The sequence below is a fragment of the Nilaparvata lugens genome, chromosome 7, assembly GCF_014356525.2.
Source record: "Nilaparvata lugens isolate BPH chromosome 7, ASM1435652v1, whole genome shotgun sequence".
Lineage (NCBI taxonomy): Eukaryota > Metazoa > Arthropoda > Insecta > Hemiptera > Delphacidae > Nilaparvata > Nilaparvata lugens.
The window spans coordinates 2,535,984-2,557,369 of record NC_052510.1 but is presented as its reverse complement, the minus strand read 5'-3'; the positions used below and the strand labels follow the sequence as shown (position 1 = coordinate 2,557,369).

Sequence of the window (21,386 nt, the reverse complement as noted above, 5' to 3'; positions counted from 1 at the left end):
TAACCTCAACCTCTGATGATTTAAGCTGGCTTAAACAGTGACAGTGAAAATATAGTTCCCCAAGTTATAATTGGACTATTGTCATATAGTTCAATATTAGAATCTTGAAATAATCACCTTATACTAACAAACAAAACTAAGCCTCGGTTGCACAAGAGGCTGTTAAATCTTAACCATGATTAATTAAACATGAACCAATCGGAGATCCTTTCTCAGAAAAGCATCTCTGTTCTCATAATTAGTATTTCTGTGATGAACAGTAGACCTCACGCAGTATTCTCATCCGCAGTACTGATTGAAAATAGAGACCTTATGGAAATCAGCAATAGACTGGTTCTATCCACACACATCTGTGATCATGTCAGCTGATTTATGATGAAATTTCTATAGTCTGATTTTTACTCTAATATTGGCATATGAAGGAGGCTTCTTTTTCCTTTTATATTATCTTGAAATGAAAAATTTCCAAAAACCTGTATATGCGTCGACCGCAAGTAGAAAAGGAACATATTTGTCAAATTTCATGAAAATCTATTACCGCGTTTCGCCGTAAATGCGCAACAATATAAACATTTAAACAGTAAGAGAAATGCCAAACCGTCGACTTGAATCTTAGACCTCACTTCGCTCGGTCAATAATGAAAAGTTTTATTTCCATCTTTGCATAATACAAATTTAGAAAAGTCAATTAATACTGAACTTATCGAAAAGCCAATAAAAGTACTAGCCATGGAATATAATCATGATTAAAATTAAACAGGCTTTTTTGCAATCGGGCCTTAGACTCTCATCATACAGAGCCATCTATTGACTGACGTCGGAGTTTCTCTCATCAAAATCATGAATCATCATGAATTGGTTTGATTTCACAGAAATTCGCTAATTGGAGCCAGACTGTGGCTCTATATAATAAGACTATAACAAATATTTTTTTCAAATGAAACTCATTCAACCAGCATCAATTTTTATTATTTTTCAACTATTTACAGTAGTGACACAGAAAGTACACTCAGGTTACCCTCCAGTGGACCTCTGAAGGTACACTCAGGTACCATTCAAGTGCCCCTTAAGCAGCTCCTTGGATAAACACTTAACCCTAAAAAGACACACTGGGGTGTTTCACATCCCAAGGATTTTTTTTTCTGTTCTGCAGTTGACAATATCAAACAGATGGGAATTTATGCCCAGTCTAGATTAGGTTTGTAGTATTGTCAACTACTCTCCACCACTTCCAGTCAGTAATAGCATAGAGAAAACAATAGCATAAGTAGATATCACATGGCATAGGGCGTTTTATAGCAACTTTTACTGTTCTCTCAAGCCGATAGCCATCGTAGTCTTTCCCGTGAAGCTATATGACGCTGTTAGTCTCTCTATTGTGCCGTCACACACTCTTACCCGGTCAAAACAGTAAAAATCAACAATAATCGACAGTAATTGGCTTGGGATAACAGTAAAAGTGCGACATAAACGCCTATACCATGGGATTCTACTTACGCTATGGTTTCTATGGTAATAGCATTCTACAAGGTCACCAGCTCATCTTGTTCTTCGTTTGGGGTGTCTAACACCCCAGAGTGTCTTTTACGTAGGACTTTTATCAAACAATTTTATTACAAAGATTACTTGTATTGTCACTACGAATGTGGTATGGGATGATGGATCAGATTAGAATGAATGCTATGATTCTCTACAACTTGAGTATCAAACCAATAAAATGAAGAGACGTGAGTTGATGAAGTTGTCATGGCAATGATCAAGCCATTCGTTCAAACCGGATTAGGAGCTCCAACACGTAGCGGAACATACGTACTTCTGAAATTAGTATAAATATTGATAAGCAGTGCTTTACTTTTGATTTCTGTATGCACTTGGAACAAAAATGATTAAGAAATGATGAAGTATGGCTCAAGTACTTGTTTTTTAATATTTTCAAAGAAAAATGCAAAATTAAATGGGGGTGTTCAAAACACCAGTGTGTCTACTGTGTTAGCATAAAGTAAGTGTGTCTCTGTAGGGTTAAACAGAGCATTAGTGTCACTTAAGCAGCACCTTAGCTTCACTTAAGCAGCAGCTTAGTGCCACTTGAACAACACCTTCGATTGTCAATTAACTGACTCGAAAGTCCCCCTTAAGCAGCGCCTTCAATGGCCACTTCGGTTAGAGCCTGCACATAGCAGGGTCCATCCCTGACAAAGTCCACCAGTCTCTTGTACAGAATCTCTCCAAATACGGTCTCCGTTGTATTAGATCCCACCAAAAACTCGACGATTTGAAATTTGGACGTTTTGCACTCCAGCGTCGGTTCAACGTCTCGATCCATCAGGAACTCGATTAGACCTGCGAAATAAATTGATAGATAATAAAGCTCTCTGCTGATAAACTGGATTTTTGTATTACCTATACCACAAGTATAATTATATACTACTTGGTCCAGCATTTGAATATTGTTGTAAAGATTGAAATAGTGAAAGAATTGGACTTGAGCCTGCTGTGCTTTGCTGAATGTTTTTACTTTTCTTGCCCTATTACCATCGGTAAGGAAAGTACTGCTTTCCGAAAAAAATTTAGGTACCCCAATTTCTAAATTTCTATACATTTCAAGGTCCCCTGAGTCCAAAAAAGTGTTTTTAAATAGTCATTGATAAGCTCTATCAACTGCCACAAGTCCCATATCTGTAAAAATTTAAAGAGCTCCGCCCCATCTATGCAAAGTTTGATTTTAGATTCCAATTATCAGGCTTCAGAGACAATTCAAACAAAAAAATTCAAGTGGAAAAGATTGAGCATAGAAATCTCTACAATTAATGTTCGGTAACATTTTCACTTAAAATTGAAATTAAGCTCGAAATTCGAGAAAATACAATTATTCAATTGCAAACTGTTGGCAACTGTTGGTTCTATTAAATCATACACTATGAAGAGATAGCAGATCTCGTGTGTCACAAGCGCTATTGTCCTGTCACCAGCTGACTCAGATCTTAGAATAGTAGACTTGAGATGCGCGTGAACACTAGCGTCAGTTGATCAATATTTTCATAACGGCAAGGAAAGTTGTGTGAGTGCGCCACACCAGATTTTTCAAGAAAAAAGAGATGTTAGTTGAAATTTGGATTGTTTGCCTCGCAACTTAATAGTGACATTTGGATGGTCCGAGCAATATTGAAATTTGCACTACTGTGCTTGTAGATTTGAATTTCACTCCATCATAGATGATAAGATAGGATAAGAGGATATCCCATCGTATAGGATGTTCATGTTCAATTTTCCCTCATGTCAACTGAAGCCGACAGTCCTAGCACTGTAGTTCTTTTTTGTGAAGTTATGTGACGCTGGTAGTCTCTCATACTGTGCCGATCTGACACTCTCACCACAACAAAACAGTAATAATATCAGTAGTCGACAGCAATCGACTTGAGTTAACAAAAATCGAAGAATTTTCCATGGGATATCTTCTATGGTATCACTATAGATGATACAGTATCGCCACAAAATGATACAGTATCACTATACTACTTGATACAGTATCACTACACTTGATACAGTATCACTACACTTGATACACTATCACTACACTTGATACAGTATCACTGCACTTGATACAGTCTGTCTGTAGTTTTCTGCTCGTAAGCAGGTCCTTCTATATTATGGCAGCAGCCCTCCACTCTCTTCTATTCTCTGCCAGTCTCTTCGTTGCATAGTAGCTCATCCCCTCCTTGATGTCGTCCAACATTTTGTATCTTCTTCTCCCTCTTCCTCTTCTCCCCTGAATGGTCCCTCCATGGCATCCACCAACAAGCATTGCCGTCTCATCCAATGTCCCAGCCATCTCCTCTTTCTTCCTTTTATCACATCCAGCAGACTCCTTCTTTCCCCAACCCTCCTCAACACCTCCTCGTTTGTAACTTTATCCCTCCAACTGATCCCCTCCATCCTTCTCCATATACATATATAATTATATATAATATTGATACAGTATCATTTATTAATTTTATACAAGTACAATTTCAAAATTATAGGAAGAGGAAAAATAAGGTAACCTTGTGCTATTCCTCTCCAAAATTTAGTTACACATAGTCCGAAATAGGAACAAGATGATACAGTATCATCTCAACTTGATACACAACACCATGATAAATCTTGTTATGCTACTTTTTCTCTACAGTTCTAAATTGATCAGTTGCGACCTGAAAACTCTGACTCCAGACCTGAGCCAGCCAGGTCACTCGATATTATTATTATTATTATTATTATTATTATTATTATTATTATTATTATATTATTATTATTATTATTATTATTATTATTATTATTCTACAGTTGTATCAATTGATTGGAGTTACCTGGACAGTTGAGTACGTGCTTCTGGCCCCAGACTTGGATGGACATCTTCTGCAGGATTAGAAATCCGGCTAATCTCAGTTCAGCAAACGGCAGATGACAGATATTCATGAAACTCAGCGTGGGATTTGCATCGGAAAGACTCAGGTACCATTTCTCAGTCAGCTGCAGTAGTTCACTCGTCTGGTCGATCACCTACAATTATTTTAATTAATTAATTTTATACAACTACTTTACTCAAGGAAAGCACATAAGGATTATCCTTAATATGAATATTATGACCTGTATTTATACATGTCTCTCTTTTAATATAAAGGGTGAACCAAAAGTTAGTAAAAGGGAGGTTAAATAAACCTAATCTTCACGATGGATAGAGATTTTATGCAGGCAGAAATGAATTCACCAGCTCAAATCCAAATGAAGGCTATAATTTATCATATTTACACCTTCAAAGAGTAATGAACTAATTTTACAATAAGTAGAAATGCATGGAATCTCTTCAAATAGTACGAAATATGATGACGAGCCTTTAAAATCAATATTTCATCTCCTCTAATACTACTGAATATAATGATCAGAATATAATATAGAATCCAACAACTATTGTGATCTTTTATTGAATTATCAGTAAATTTTTATTGAATTATCATTAATTGAATCATCATAATACAGAAAAATGCTATTCTTTTATCATCCAAGTCTCGACTACTTTCTTTCAAACCCCTACAATAGTAGCATAATCTATTTCATTTAACAGCCTTCTTACTGAAGAATAACATAATCTTGAACCACTAACAATTGAAAAACCCTGGAAGATTAGAAAATGGATTATTTAATTTAATTCACGTTATTAGTCAACATTTATTCACTAGGAAGCATTGGAATAATTCTTAAGAATAGCTTACATTTTAATGTGAATTTACAGTAAATATAATAGCACTAGCCGTCAGGCTCGCTTCGCTCGCCATATCCGTCTGGCAAGGGGGCTCCGCCCCCTGGACCCCCGACTGGATCGTCCAAAAATGAGATCAGCGGGCTCGCTTCGCTCGCCTGCATGTGGATCTCAGCGGAACCACTGTACCGAATTTGAACGTTTTATGTCAATTTGATCTCGAAAATTTGAGAAAACGTAGAAAAACGCTGGTAAAAACACCTGTTACTATATCGGCGTATTTTTGACGAACAAAATTTATTCTTCCACCTCAGCTAAACCTGTATACTGAATTTTTTTCTAATATATTTCCATCAATTATTGAAAAAGGTGAGAAAAAGCAGAAAAGCTGAGAAAAACATTGGAAAACGATAATTTTGGGCTTATCTTTGGCGCTACTTCAAATTACTTCAAACACAACATTATTACACACCAGCTGAGCTTCTGTATTAAATTTGAACATTTTCTGTTCATTTGTTCTTGATAAAGCTGAAAAAGCGCAAAAAAACGCTGGAAAAACGAAGATTTTGGGCGTATCTTTAGCATTATTTCAAATTCCTTTCAACACAACATTATTACACCCTAGCTGAGCTTCTGTACTGAATTTGAACATTATTTGTTCTCAATAAAGCTGAGAAAACGCTAATAAACGCTGGAAAACGGCAGATTTTGGGCGTATCTTTGGCATTATTTCAAATTCCTTCTAACACAACATTATTACACCCTAGCTGAGCTTTTGTACTGAATTTGAACATTTTATGTTCATTTGTTCTTGATTATGCTGGGAAAACGCTAAAAACGCTGGAAAAACGCAGATTTTGGGCGTATCTTTGAAAATTTTTCCAAATAATCCGTTCATAGTGCGCCTCTAAAGGGCCAACTGAACATGCCTACCAAATTTGAACGTTTTTGGTCTGGTAGATTTTTAGTTCTGCGAGTGAGTGAGTCAGTCAGTGAGTGAGTGCCATTTCGCTTTTATATATTAAATGTATTAAAAAGAAAAGTTAGTGGGTCTTGTAAGGATTGCGGACAGTTCGAAGTGAATCTTACTAGGGTAAAACTTCCAAGCCAATAATATTTACAGTTGTGTTGTGGTTTTTACAAAAATGATACGGTATCACAAAAAAATGATACAGTATCACCACACATGATACAGTATCAAAACGATATGATACAGTATCATCTCATCTTGATACTCAACAAAAGTGGTTGACAATTTCGATTGGTGTTTTCACAATAATATTTGTAATGCTGTGTATGAAAGTGTAGCCTATATTTACATAAAAGTGGTTGACAATTTCAATATTTGTGTTTTCACAAAGATATTTGTAGTGCTGTTCAAAACATTGGTGTTATTCATGCTGACGCTTTGCACTAAATATCACTAAAATATCACTGTCGAGATAAAAGTGAGGCGTTTGAGTAGGCTGGGATACGTTGAGAGGATGAGTGACTCAAGAATTGTAAAAAAGGTCTTCAGGAACAAGCCAGGAGGCTCAAGAATTGTAAGAAAGGTCTTCAGGAACAAGCCAGGAGGAAGAAGGCTGAGAGGAAGTCCAAGAAAGCGTTGGCTGGAGGATGTGGAGGACGACATTAGGAAGCTGGGTGTCTGGGGATGGAGACGTAAGGCTGCCGATAGAGACGAATGGAGAGGATTTTTGAAGGAGGTCAAGGCTTTGAATGAGCTGTAGCGCCAAGAGTAAGTATCACTAAAAAAAAGTGGTACAGTACAAACCTCCAAGCCAATAATATTTGCAATGGTGTTGAGAGGGCGAACTCTGACTTCTGCCGGAGCTGAAGTGATCAGTTGGTTGAGTTTTCGCATTACTGAAGACATCGCATCTCCTGGAAAATTAATGCAAAATTAATACGATGTAATGGACAAAATACAGAGTGTTCGGAAATGAATATTATTATTTATTACATTCCACAATCACAATATCAAATTAATGATTGGGAGACAATCAACAGAATAAACCCAAAACTGTTTCTCTCCCTAATTTTGATAAATAAATCTATATATATCTGAAATTTAATAAAAACACAAATATGTTGTCAAATTCTACACAGTTTTATTCGGTCAACTTGAAAATGTGACCGGTGTGGTCACGAAACCATGGTCGTGTACCGAATAAAACAGTGTAGAATTTGACAACAGATTTGTGTTTTTATTCAATTATGGAACGGTTCTACAATATTGGCAATGACTCAGTTGAAATCTATATATATCCATGGAAAAGAATGTCTGTTTGTTTGTTTGTTTCTTCCCTATAGACTACTTGACAGAACGGCATGAAACTTTGGGAATATGTTGTGTGAATATTGGGGATGGTTTCTAACCAGATATTTTGATAGGGGGGCTAATAATTATTATTTATCAATCCACTTTACAGACCTATGTTTTCGAAATTTTCGGCTGAGCGGCTACCTATGATTTAGCATCTAAAGTAACCAGCTGTATAATAAACACGTTACCCTGTGATAAATTATCGTGTACTGGTATTAAAACGGTATTTTGGAGTTGAAGTTAGTGTAGTTGATTAATACCAGCTGTAGATAATTATCACCCCCCTATAATGGGAGAAACTGGAAAATGTTGGAAAAAATTATTTATCTCATAAAATAGAGTTGTTCATATTGCATTCATTAATTATTACTAAATAATGACAGACTAAATTATTTTTTTTCGAATTTAGCTTAGCTTATATTCATCCTAAAATGGAAAATGGAAAGAGTATTCTGTGTAATTAATCGTACATCGCATATTTCTTGGACCATCTATTGACAATCAACAACTATGAAAACATTAAATTCATCTTTGAAACACTGATTTAACCTATCTATTTTTTTAATTCAACACTTTATTGATAGATATTACTACCAATTGATTGAGAAGAATATGTCCGTATTGAGATGTAAATAAAAATATTGATTGTCAGATAAATTTATTGATTCACCAAAAAAAGTCAAGTGTGACATGAGATACATTGACTTTTTTGCGGTACAAAGTTCGTCGGGTAAGCTAGTTTTGTAATATGCTTATTATTTAATTTATATTATTATTTATATTATTATTTATATTGATAATATAATATAAATAAATATCGTATTTTAAGCTCTTCATATTGATTTGTTACATTAAGGACAATATTATATTAGACGTTTTTCAGACGATGTCAAAAGAGTCAGCAGGGAATGAAGCTCTCCGATTGGCTGTTTGGGTTGGCAATCAGGAATCAGCTGATAGTTAGCCAATCGGAAAGCTTCCCCTGCCCTGCCGACTCGTCTGGAAACGCCTAATATGGTCTCGTCCTAAGTCTACAGATATTAATTATATATTTGGATGAAAAAGCAAGTCTGTTTTTATAGAGAACTGTACAAACGTTCAATATAACCACTACTTGTCACGTGGCACACATCAAGTTGATAGCTGAGTCCTTTCCAAACATTAATAAAATTGTATCCAGTAATTCAATCCAGCTTTTAATTAAATTTACAGATCAGTTGGTAGCGGACACATTAACGCAAGATCCTTGATGAAGCCTCGAAGGTATGGTGAGGTAAATTATTCCTTATTGATTCATACAATAAGTACATCATCAAAATGATAGGGAGAGAAAAAATAACGTCTACATTATAATGGCAGTGGAAAAGGATAGGGAAACAGCGTAACCGATTCTCTGCCTTGTGGCAGTGTGGCTATGTTGCGGAGTTAGAGAAAGATGGCGCTATCGGCTTTGTCGAATGACAGACAAGGATAGCAACACCAATGTTAATCAAACACTTCCAGTATAACGAGGAACAAAATAGTACTTTATTCAAGTAGGGTTTCTCCATTTTTTTCTGTTATTAGGTATATGTGATATCAATGTATGTATTGCATTGAGTCTGAAGTAAATGTCACCATACTACGGTATCACCTCGTCTACATAAATTTGAGAAAACTTTCAAAAATAAATAAACGACACAAAAACATACCATGTTTGTCAAACAGAGTTTACCCTCGGGGTGGTGGCCACATAGCCGATCGTTCCAAGGCGATGGCCGCCAGGTTTGCATCGGCCGAATTTGAAAACTCAAATATGGCGCCAATCACTTTCGAGTACTTTTCGAATATATCCCGCGGCCAGAACTGCGCTATGTTGCCGAAGAACTTCATTATACCTGCAAAAAATTACGATTTTTATTTCATTTATTCATCATCAAATCAAATTCATCTGTCTTACATAAATAAAAAATATAGAAATAACATATTTGTAGATTATTATCATAACAATTGTTATTGATTATAATAACACGCACAAGCCTAAGAGCTTATGTGGGCATCACCCTCAGTATTATAGTAATACAACAGCCATTCCACATTCACCCGAAACTGATTCAATCCTAATTTGAAATTTGAATATTGTCCAAAGCCGGAATATGGATTGTCCACAATCACAAATTTCATATCTAAATTGCCGATTATTTAAATTTAACTGATGTTAAAAACACTAAGTACATTATAACCATAGAGAAACGATAGCATAGTAGATATCCCATGGTATAGGGCGTTCATGTCGCAACTTTTACGTTATCCCAAGCCGATAGTTCACATAGTTCTTTCCTATGCAGCTGTGTGACGTAGGTAGTCTTTCAAATTGTGCCGTTCATTTCATACACTCTCACCCCAACAAAACAGTAAAAATTGACAATAATCGACAGTAATCGGCTTGAGATAACAGTAAAAGTTGCGACATAAATTCCCTATACCATGGGATATCTACTTAAGCAATTGTTTTTCTATGCTATAACTAAGTAAGCATATTGCTATTTCAAAGCAAAAACCTAACCCCTTAACCCAACCTTTCACATTTGAAACATTAATATAATAAACATAACACTGGTAAAAACCCGGTTATAACATGAGGTCAACGTTATAATGTCAGTAGAAAAAGATAAGAGAACAACGTTGCCGATTCTGCCTTGTCACTGCCTTCTATGAAGGATAGTTGATACGGGTACATCTGATGCGATATTGACTGTTCATTTTTGTTTAAAATGATCAATTATATTTTTTTATTCGTCAAGATATTATATTTTCAATAATCGAATGATGAATTATTATAATACTTAAGATGAAATATTTTGTAGAAAAGGATAGCGATATATGTTTTGTCGAATGATAGACAAGGATAGCAACACTAATATTAATCACATACTGCCATTATAACATGGACTCACTATTCCTTTGATCACATCAATAATGGCAGTGTTTGATTAGCAATGGTATTGCTATCCTTGTCTATCATTCAAAAAAGCTGATAGCGCTATCTCTTTCTCGCTTTGCTCTGTTGCCAGATCGTCTTTAACAATGTAGAATTGATAATTAATTGACAAAATATTTCATCTTAATATGAAATTATTATAGAAAAATATAATTTCTTGCTTAATAAAATATAATTGATTATTTTAAACAAGAATGAACAGTTAGTATTACATTAATAAATCTTTGTTTCTAGTCGTGTACGAATAAAACTGTGTAGAATTTGACAACATATGTGGGTTTTTATTCAATTAATAAATCTGTTACAGCTACAGTCTATAGAAGGCATTGACAAGACAGAGGATTGGCAACGTTTTTCTCGTATCTATCACCACTGCCATTATAACTTGGATCTCATTATAGGCCTATATATTAGGCTTCAATAAAATCCGGTGCACAGAAGTCTGTTAACTTCTAATCCCGATTAAATGCCACAAGAACCAATCAGAGAAGCCTCTTCTCGGAAAACCCTTCTTTGATCGGTTCTCATGAAACCGATCCGATAAAAACATGATTTTAATCATGATTAAAATTTAACGAATTTTGTTTGTTATTTTTATTGACGTTTTTCCAGTCAATTATTATCGGTTATTCAGTTTTTTTCAAATAGTTTGTAGGATCAGTTATTTTATATGATAGTTTGACACCTTGTGGTAGTCACACCTTGTGACTCCGCACTAGACATACTAGAAATCTTGCTATAATGTCCAGTTCTCAGTCGTTCAATAAATAACGCTATAGCTATTGATTCAATAACTTTATGTACTCAATAAATTTTTATTGGTTTCTTAAACATATTTATAGAATCCATAGCTATGGAACGATTTATCTGTTCAATGTATCTGGCAACATGGCATGATTCCAAACCGGCCACTTCCGTGAAGAAACTTGGTGCCAGTTGCACAAAAGCCGGTTAAATTTTAATCGTGATTAATCCCACGAGAACCAGAAAAGCCGTCTTATCAAAAAGGCCTTCTCTGGTTGGTTCTCATGAAATTAATCACGGTTAAAATTTAACCGGCTTTTGTGCAACGGGCCTTGATGTTATGGTAACCAACCAAATCTTGATTTTTATTCCATGCTGCTTATTGTGAGGTAGGTTATTTCCTACGGTACTGACATCTTTTGGCTGATGACCCCAAAACAAGATGGATACACCAGATGAGGGCTAGCAATGATAAATATACGAGTAGTGCAACTTATTTATTTTATTTCTCTGTTTTCTTATCAGTTCTATTTTTAAAATAATGGTGATCTACACTTAATTTTTACTTTCCTTGCCCTATTACCATAGGTAAGGAAAGTATTGCTTTCCCAAAAAAATTAAGGTACCCAAATTTCAAGTTTTCTATACATTTCAAAGTCCCCTGAGTCCAAAAACATGATTTGTGGTGTGTGTGTGGTGTGTGTGTGTGTGTGTGTGTGTGTGTGTGTTGTGTGTGGTGTGTGGTGTGTGTGTGTGTTTGTATGCCTGTGAACACGATAACTCCATTCCTAATCAACCGGTTGACTTGAAATTTTAAACTTAAGGTCCTTATACCATGAGGATCCGACAATAAGAAATTCAATAAAATTGAATTAAAAATGGCGGAAGATTACTAAAAAACCATGTTTTTCACGGGTTTCTCGAAAACTGCTCTAACGATTTTCTTCAAATTTATACCATGGGTATAAGCCCTATCAACTGACATGAGTCTCATTTCTGGGAAAATTGCAGGAGCTCCGTAATATTCTTGAGAAAAATGGCGGATAATTACTAAAAAACCATGTTTTTCAAGATTTTCTCAAAAATGACTTGACCGATTTTTTTTTTTTAATTCATACCATGTATCAAATTTATCAGCTCTATCAACTGGCATGAGTCTCCTTTCTGGAAACTAGTGGGGGGTCCACCCCATCCTTGAGAAATGGACTTTGTAACCTCCTTCTCGTGCATGAGGTAGGTGAAGAAGTTCATAAAAAGAGCACATAGTCGAGATATTACATCTGTGGAACAGCTGTTTTGACGACTTTCAAAAAAATAATCGAATTTCACAATTTACACAAAGGAAAAAGTATTCTGGAAACAATTATAATTATATACAAACATACAGAAGTCTGATCGTAGTTTCAAATATGTTACCGCCAATCGTCATTATGTTATTCCCCTAAATTATTCTCGTTTAAGAATAGGGCTTGAAGTTCAATGAGCAAGGAAAGTTGTGTGAGTGTACCACACCAGATTTTTGTAACTCAATTTTCGATTGCCACCGAAAGTTTGATCCATTCCGAAAATTTGACAAATTTATCCATTCCATAAATATTTTTCGGCTGGATTTTGGCACTGTAGTTTATCGAGAGATTTAAGGATTCAATAAGTTTATGGAGCGTTCTAGAAACGCATTTCTCATGTTTATCGATTCAATAAAGTTATTGAATCGATAAACAGTTTATGGAACGACTGAGAAACCGGGCATAAGTATTTAAAAGCAAATGATACTTTATTCTATTCTAAAATTCAACAGGTTTTTGTGCAATCTGGCCTTAATAATTATAATGTAGTAATTTTTAATTGATAATTTTTTTACCAGGGATAATAAGCGACTCCAGCGACCCATCTCCACAGCCAACAATCTCTTGCGCCAATGCATCAGTGACGCCATATTTCTCCAAATAATCCATGCCGTGATGAGTGAGCGCCAACTTGGTGATGAGTTCGATAGCTGTCAATTGGTTAGGATGTCACTTTTCTGCTTAGTCTCATTCAACAGTTCAGTCAGCAGTCCACTGTTATGACATGCTTCCAGGCCTGGACTGGATATGGCGCTTACTTCTACTATAACCTGTAACAAATTAATCAAAATATATTATGTTGAATGAAAAAGACTAAGAAATTGTCAAAAAACCACAGATTTATTGATACTTAGAAAGACCGGTTTCGGTTATTACACCATTGTCAATCTCTGATAAACTTATCAGAGATGTTTAATATCAAAACAAATCAAATTCATCTACTCGAAATTCATACAATATATCTCTATACAAAATACATATAATAAATGAATAAATGAATTTATTTCCTTCTCAAATTACAAATTACAAAAGTAGAAATTAAATAGTATCTTGGAAATTATACTGATCACGTATACACTTTTAAACATACGTATACACTTTTTTAATATACACTTTTGTGTAGTTGAGAAGTTGATATTGTGATAATTATTCATATTAAATGAAAAAGACTGAGAAATTGTGAAAAACCACAGATTTATTGATACTTAGAAAGACCGGTTTCGGTTATTACACCATTGTCTTTCACACCATCTCTGATCAGAGAGATTTTGGTAGAGAGTTAGTGGGGAGGATATTTTTAATATTCTTTCCGAAGAATGGACATTGATATGTCCAAAGCTCCGCCAATTTTTGTAGATGCATAACAATATAATTATTATCTATAGTTATTATATTACAAATTGCTTTTTCATATCATATACAGTTCAATAATTATTTGCTTAGTCTATATCATGTAAATTCATCTATAATTTTGCTGTATTGTAAGCTATTGTATATAAGTGTATAAGACAGTATATATTGTAATCTACGTAAATAAAGTACTCAATCAATCAATCAATCAATCAGAAGTTGACTCTGATAAAGTTTATCAGAGATTGACAATGGTGTAATAACCGAAACCGGTCTTTCTAAGTATCAATAAATCTGTGGTTTTTTGAAAATTTCTCAGTCTTTCACATTTAATATGAATAATTACCACAATATCAACTTCTCAACTACACAAAAAGTGTATATTATGTGTATTTTGTATGAAGGTATATTGTATGAATTTCGAGTGGATGAATTCGATTTGTTTTGATATTAATAATAAAATAATTTATTCACACCACACAAAAATACAATGAGTAAAAGCAATAAAGAACGAAACAATAACAATAACAGTTACAATGATATTAGAATAAAAATTTCTGGAAAATCAAGTGAACAGTAACAGTGCACTGAAAATCGATCAATTTCCAAAACGTACAATTGTTTGCCTAGGGAATTCACTAGCTTCGTCCTCCGTGGTCTCACTTTTATTCTAATCTGATCTTCACTCTTGAGGTTTCGTTCATTTTTATGCTACCGCGGCCGACTAATAATATAATCGAATAGAATAGAATGACTTCATTATCTAGTCTATCGCTCCATTCTTTATAGATTCAATCACTTTATGGAAAGCATTTTAATTTGTTTTATTTGTATGTTTATTGACGAGAGTAAATAGTACTCTACATCTTTGTTGTATGATTTTCTGACATAATGATACGATAAATATATGATTAAAAATTGTTTGTTTTATTCTGATTTGTATATTCAGATTGATGATTTAGTGTATAAATTGAAATGTACATAATCTACATAATATTTGGACAATTAAAGACAAAATTAGGAATTGAAGAAGTTTTGGGCAATAGCCTGTTTTTTCTTTTCCGACTATTGTATTGTTTGCTCTATCCAATAAATATGTACTTCTTTATTTGTTGAAGTAGCAAAGTTTGGAGAGTAATTTACACTCTACCACTTAACCACGTAATTAGCAAAAATACATAATATTCAGAGAAAATGGAGAAATCAGAACAAAATTGACAATAATATGTCTTCTACAATTTATTTCCATTATTTCTTGGTCGTCGGTCGCAGTCGTATAAGCGAAAATCTTGACTCATACGGCCAAGCCACACCAAGCGTTTATTCAGGGCGAGGCCAAACGAGCACTGTTTTCAGACGAGTCGGCAAAGCAGAAAGCTTTCCGATTGCCTGATTATCAGCTGATTCCCAATTAGCCAATCAGAGAGAGCTTCCTGGCCTTCCAACTTGTCAGAAAACGTTCGAAAATACGTTCATTTGGCCTCGCCCTTAAAGTCCAATTCACAAGTGAAGTTTCTGAATTAACAAGTGACATGCTGAATTAGTAGCTGTATTCTATTATTGTATATTATTGTGGGCTTTAGCACTTCCTCTGTAAACAAAGCCACAGTGCATTCTGGTGACGTCAGCACAGGTAGGGCTCCTACACCAATAAAAACATTAGCTGATATAGATCAGCTGAAATCAACAATTTTTTATTGGTGTAGGAGCCCTACCAGTGCTGACGTCACCAGACTGCACTGTAGCTTTGTTTACGGAGGTAGTGGCTGTAGTCGACATAAAATAGTCTACAATATGTAATATACACTAATAGACTACAGCCGTACAGAGTCGTAGCTTGAGAATTTCACCTTTAGATTAAGGGGCAGTTTCCGAGCTCGGGATTCAGCTAAGTCCTAGACTTTAAACAGCTGGAGTCAGAAAATTGGCTTTCCAAAACGGGGCGTAGTCGCAGCTTTTATAACAGTAGTTGTAGTTTTTATTTTCTCATTTCTATAATTGGAAACGTTTTTCCTTGACGAAATTAGACATTCCTAAATAATTCAAAATAGCTGAAACTTTACACTGTATTTAATTTTGTGTTCAATTTTCTAGTTTTTCGAAATTTAATTCAAACGTGACTATAACAATGACTGCGACTACGCCCCGTTTCGGAAAGCCAATTTTCTGACTTCAGCTGTTTAAAGTCTAGGACTTAGCTAAATACCGAGCTCGGAAACCGGCCCATAATGTACCACTTAACTTGAATGTATCTTATATCAGAGATATCACCACATGATCCTTATGAGTATGGAATATGGGATATGCGCTTTTCTCCAATCATTTCCTCTTGAAATTCTGTATTGAAATCAGGTATAATATGACCACCTTCCTATTCAAATAAATGAAGTTGGTTTAAAAAATTGTAGATTATCCTTGACAGGAGTGTGTCATGGTGGGACAGCGTCTGACCCATTCTTTTGAGTTGATAAATTGATAGAAAATCATTTTCTCTTGAAATTCTGTATTGAAATCAGGTATAATATGACCACCTTCCTATTCAAATAAATGAAGTTGGTTTCAAAAATTGTAGATTATCCTTGACAGGAGTGTGTCAAGGTGGGACGGCGTCTGACCCATTCTTTTGAGTTCATAAATTGATAGAAAATCATTTTCTCTTGAATTTCTGTATCGAAGTCAGGTATAATATGACCACCTTCCTATTCAAATAAATGGAGTTGATTTCAAAAATTGTAGATTATCCTTGACAGGAGTGTGTCAAGGTGGGACGGCGTCTGACCCATTCTATTGTGTTGATAAATTGATAGAAAATCATTTTCTCTTGAAATTATGTATCGAAATAATGTATCATCTATGACAGACAACCTTCTATTTAAAAAAAAATAGAAGTTATATTCAAAATAGTAAATTATCCTTGACAGGAGTGTGTCAAGGTGGGACGGCGTCTGACCCATTCTATTGAGTTGATAAATTGATAAAAAATCATTTTCTCTTGGAATTCTGTACCGAAATCAGGTATAATATTTTCGGAGGAGACGATAAGTCCGTCGGTCCCGACTACCTTAAAAGTAGTCGTCATCTCTCATCATCATCCCTCTCACTCATTACCCACGCACAAGCCTATGAGCTTATGTGGGCATCACCCCCCGTATTATTATTATTCAATTATTTCATCACTTAAAAGTGAGCATTTTTTATTGCAACCTAAAGGTGCGTACAAACTTTCGCTCTGCTCAGCAACCGAACGTCACTCGAGCAGATCGATTGATGATCGACCGGGGAGCAAGAGTGGAACGCGAGAAGAGCTAACATCTCCCGTAACGTTCATGATCGGTGCGACTGCAGATCGGGGGCGGAGCGATTGCAGAGCGATGGCGGAACGAGGGCGGAGCTTGCGCGGAGCGGGTTCGAAGCGCGTATATCTGTACGCAGCTTAAGTCGGCCATTGGCAAGACTTTGGTACATCTCTATTCTGTCAAATTTAAAAAGGATCTAATCATTGATACCGTGCTGAGTACAACCGCCTTTTGAATTCCATGTTTTGCACGATCCCTGAGACACCAAGGCTTTTTATTATTATTAATATCACCACCTTCCTATTTAAAAGAATGAAGTTGGTTTCAAAAATTGTAGATTATCCTTGACAGGAGTGTGTCAAGGTGGGACGGCGTCTGACCCATCCTACTGAGTGGATAAATGAATACAATACATATAAATGTAGCCTGTTTTTCCTTTTCCGATTCTTGTATTTTTTGCTAACCTTATAAATAAATAAATAACTAAATAACTAACTAAATAAATAAATAATAAATAAATAAATAAATGAATGAATGAATAAATAAATAAATAAATACATAATAAATAAATAAATAAATAATAAATAAATAAATGAATGAATGAATAAATAAATAAATAAATACATAATAAATAAATAATAAATAAATAAATAATAAATAAATAAATAAATAAATTTGAAACAAAAACCTCACCTCAAATACCCTGAACCGTGTTGTCTCGTTCTTCTTCTTGACAGCGTTGAACGCCTGCAAGAGTTGTGGCGACAGGAGTGTGCCAAGGTAGGACGGCGTCTGACCCATCCAAACCAGGAACGAGATGGCGATCTTGGCCACTGACATGTTGTCGTGACCCACACACTCGACAACACTCAACAGTAGGGCCTGTTGGTCGCCCATTCGAGACACTAGGTCGCTGTCTTTCACTGCTCTACACATCTGTCGAAAAAACAGAGGAATTAGTCATTTTACGAAACGGCAAAAAACAGAGGAATTAACAACAACAAAAACAGAGGAATTAGTAATTTTACGAAACTATTCTCGTATAAAAGAGAATAGTTACTGAGTTTTAAAGACAAAATACCCACTTTGTAGAAAAAATAGTTGACATTATACTCTGTACAAAATTACTTCTTACTTGGAATGGACATGCGCAGCAGAGAAAGCATACAGCGGGAGGGATACAGAGGCGCGATGTTGCCGTTTTGAAGCGGCCAGCGTTCTCCAACTTCTAGTGACTGTTCATGTGCTCATGCTACACATGCGAAGTTTCCTGTCTGAAAGCTGTCAGACGACTGACAAATTGCAACTGCGCTTCTACCTGACTCTATTAATCACTGTAATTGACTGATCTCCCTCCATTTCTCTGCGCTGCATATTCCTCCAAGTCTGAAGTAAATTTGTACGGACTATACATTTTTCACTGGTAGTCTATTATAGGCTTCCCCATATGACAAAAAATATAGGAGAAATATTATCCATTCTATCCTTCTTCTTCTTTAGCTTAAATCATTAGATTGGTAAGCATCTTTTCATCGCTTTCTGTCCAGAGCTATACTTCTCAGCTCTGAATCCGTATAGTGAGGTCCACATTATAATGGCAGTAGATAAAGATAGGAGAATAGTGATGCCGATTCTCTGCATTAATTAATTATATTTCTACACTGTCAAAAACATAATTGGCATCGTTGTGGACCTAGAAAAGGATAGTACCACCGGCTTTGTCGAATGATAGACAAGGATAGCAAAACCAAAGTTGATCAAATACTGTCATTACAACGTGGACCTCACTATAGCTCTTCTATTATAGTGAGGTCCACGTTATAATGGCAGAGAAGAAAAATAGCAGAACAACGTTGCCGATCCTCTGTCTTGTCAATACCTTCTATAGACGGTAGCTGATACAGGTTTATTGATGTAATATTGACTGTTTAGTCAAGTTTAAAATAATTGATTATATTTAATCGTCAAAAAATTATATTTTTCAATAATTTTCATAACTAAGATGAAATATTTGTTAATTAATATTAATTCTACATTGTGAAATGATGATCTGGCAACAAAGCAAAGCGAGAAAGAGATAGCGCTATCTGCTTCATTGAATGATAGACAAGGATAGTAATACCATTGCTAATCAAACACTGCCATTATAACGTGGACCTCACTATAGACCCTAGAACCTTCTATGGAAACAAAAAACAGGAAGAATAATTCATTCTATGACAATAGAATTATACCATTTTGTCGGAAAATTTGATATTCATTGGTAAATAGAATTACCAATTTATCAAGAAATTGAAAGACTATGCTTGAAAGCAGTCTGCTAATCGCCCATTTGTTACACTAGTCACAGGTCAGAAAATGTGTTTCATGAAAATAGTTGAAATCAGTAAGTTAGTAATAATAAACTTTCATAGTGAATCTCATCTTAACCCTTTTTTATTATGAAAACAGAAAAATACCTTTTTTATTACATTGAATGCCGTTTAGCTTACTATGCAATTGTACTTTTTTGTCCTTTTCATCTAATTTTTGTGTGATATATATTTTGTATATTTTATGCATGACGCCATCGATACAAAAAGTGTGGATAATGGATGAAGAATAAGAAAAAAGGTGTACATAATTATATATCATGGTGAAATTATCTAAAAATTTTATATTACCATACACTATTTTAATTTTCATGGAGAATCAATTAATGCTATAAATACATTATGAGGTTAGCCTACTTGATCTCATAGATTTGTGGTTTCTAATAATAATTCTGATACAGTATACTAATTACTAACCTCAGTTAGGACAACTTGCTTCACAGTCTCATTGGGATGTGCCAAAGCTCTATGCATGGCCACACCATACTTATTGAGCAAAACTGCAGGTTCCAAACAGGGCAGGAGTTCTTCCAATATATGACAGCCCAGCTCTATCTGATGACTAAAAAATAGAAACTATTAGAAATAATAGTTCAAAAGCATGTCAAAGTGTTATAAAGTTGCATAAAGATTATGAATTCAACTTCCAAGTTAGTCTACACAAAAATGTGAATCAAAACTCAAAAGTTATGTAGGGGAACGTGGGGTACGTTGAGACACGGGGAACGTTGAGACAGTAGGTATTTTTGGGAAATTATGTATTTCAAGTTGGTCATACTGGACAAGAAATGCTTGCCTTTATCTATTTAGTATATAGATATAACCTAGAAGTGATCGAGCTGCTCGTTTGTTTGGAATTCTATGATAAGTGTTTTGATGCTCCAAAAGTATTTTCTTGCAGACCCAGGAAATTTGATTTTTCTCATTCATTATAATTTTTATAAAATAAATTTTAATATCATTTGAAAGCTTGTTTATTTGTCTTTAAATGCGAGTATACTCATACATGTAAAATGTGTAAAACTGGTTGCAATAGGCTACTTTGTCTATTGTTGGCTAATGGGGCACATTGAGACAAACGTATGTGGGGCAGGTTGAGACAGTAAAAATATATGAGGATAGTAAGAAACCTTTTGAAATAACTTTTTGTAGTTATTCTATGAAGGTTTCTTTGTTTTTAGGTGCTGAAATGGTAACAAAATGGTGAGGGAGTGGAAATTACCAAATTCAAAGGCCTTTTTGATGCTGAGCAAATGAAGGAAGGTGTTAAGTTAGTGTAGAAGGCAATCACTTATAGCTGCTGCAAATCAGATGGGTTCAAAGTTCCAAACCCTTGCAAGATAGGTTAAAAAACAGTTCTTTCAATTCAATAAATGAAAAGTCAAATAATATCAGGGTTTCTTACTTTCCTCATACTTGTCTCAACCAGCCCCACTACTTATCTCAAGGTACCCCACCAATGGGGCACGTTGGTACATAGTTCAATAAAAATACTAGTTAATATTTTATTTGTTTCTATGTAGTAGAATTTACATTCTTTGTCCGAAATATTGAAATATACATTGAAAGCAAGGTATCATATTAAATTCAGAAATGTTAATCAAAAGTGAGGGGAGATATGGACCATTAAACATTTGTGTCTCAAGGATCCCCACTCTCCCCTAGGTACCGGTACTCTATCAAATGGCTTCAGCCTGTAGTATTTTTCTAAAAGTTGTGCAATTCTGATCGAGTCAATC

General features: G+C 34.9%; 1 protein-coding gene across 1 annotated transcript in view; it reads right to left on the bottom strand.

Annotated features, from left to right (window-relative positions):
* Positions 1-1,962: 1,962 nt before the first annotated feature.
* The window catches only part of LOC111044131 (26S proteasome non-ATPase regulatory subunit 5), a 20,291-nt gene continuing 867 nt past the window's right edge, over positions 1,963-21,386 (bottom strand). Inside the window, exons 2-10 of the mRNA XM_039431821.1 lie at positions 21,317-21,371; positions 20,065-20,223; positions 17,969-18,211; positions 13,291-13,399; positions 9,274-9,436; positions 9,193-9,197; positions 7,008-7,117; positions 4,344-4,536; positions 1,963-2,340 (exon numbers count right to left, since the gene is read on the bottom strand). Of these exons, the coding sequence (XP_039287755.1) occupies positions 2,132-2,340; positions 4,344-4,536; positions 7,008-7,117; positions 9,193-9,197; positions 9,274-9,436; positions 13,291-13,399; positions 17,969-18,211; positions 20,065-20,223; positions 21,317-21,371 (1,246 nt within the window). The 3' untranslated portion in view covers positions 1,963-2,131. The remainder of the gene's footprint in view (positions 2,341-4,343; positions 4,537-7,007; positions 7,118-9,192; positions 9,198-9,273; positions 9,437-13,290; positions 13,400-17,968; positions 18,212-20,064; positions 20,224-21,316; positions 21,372-21,386) is intronic.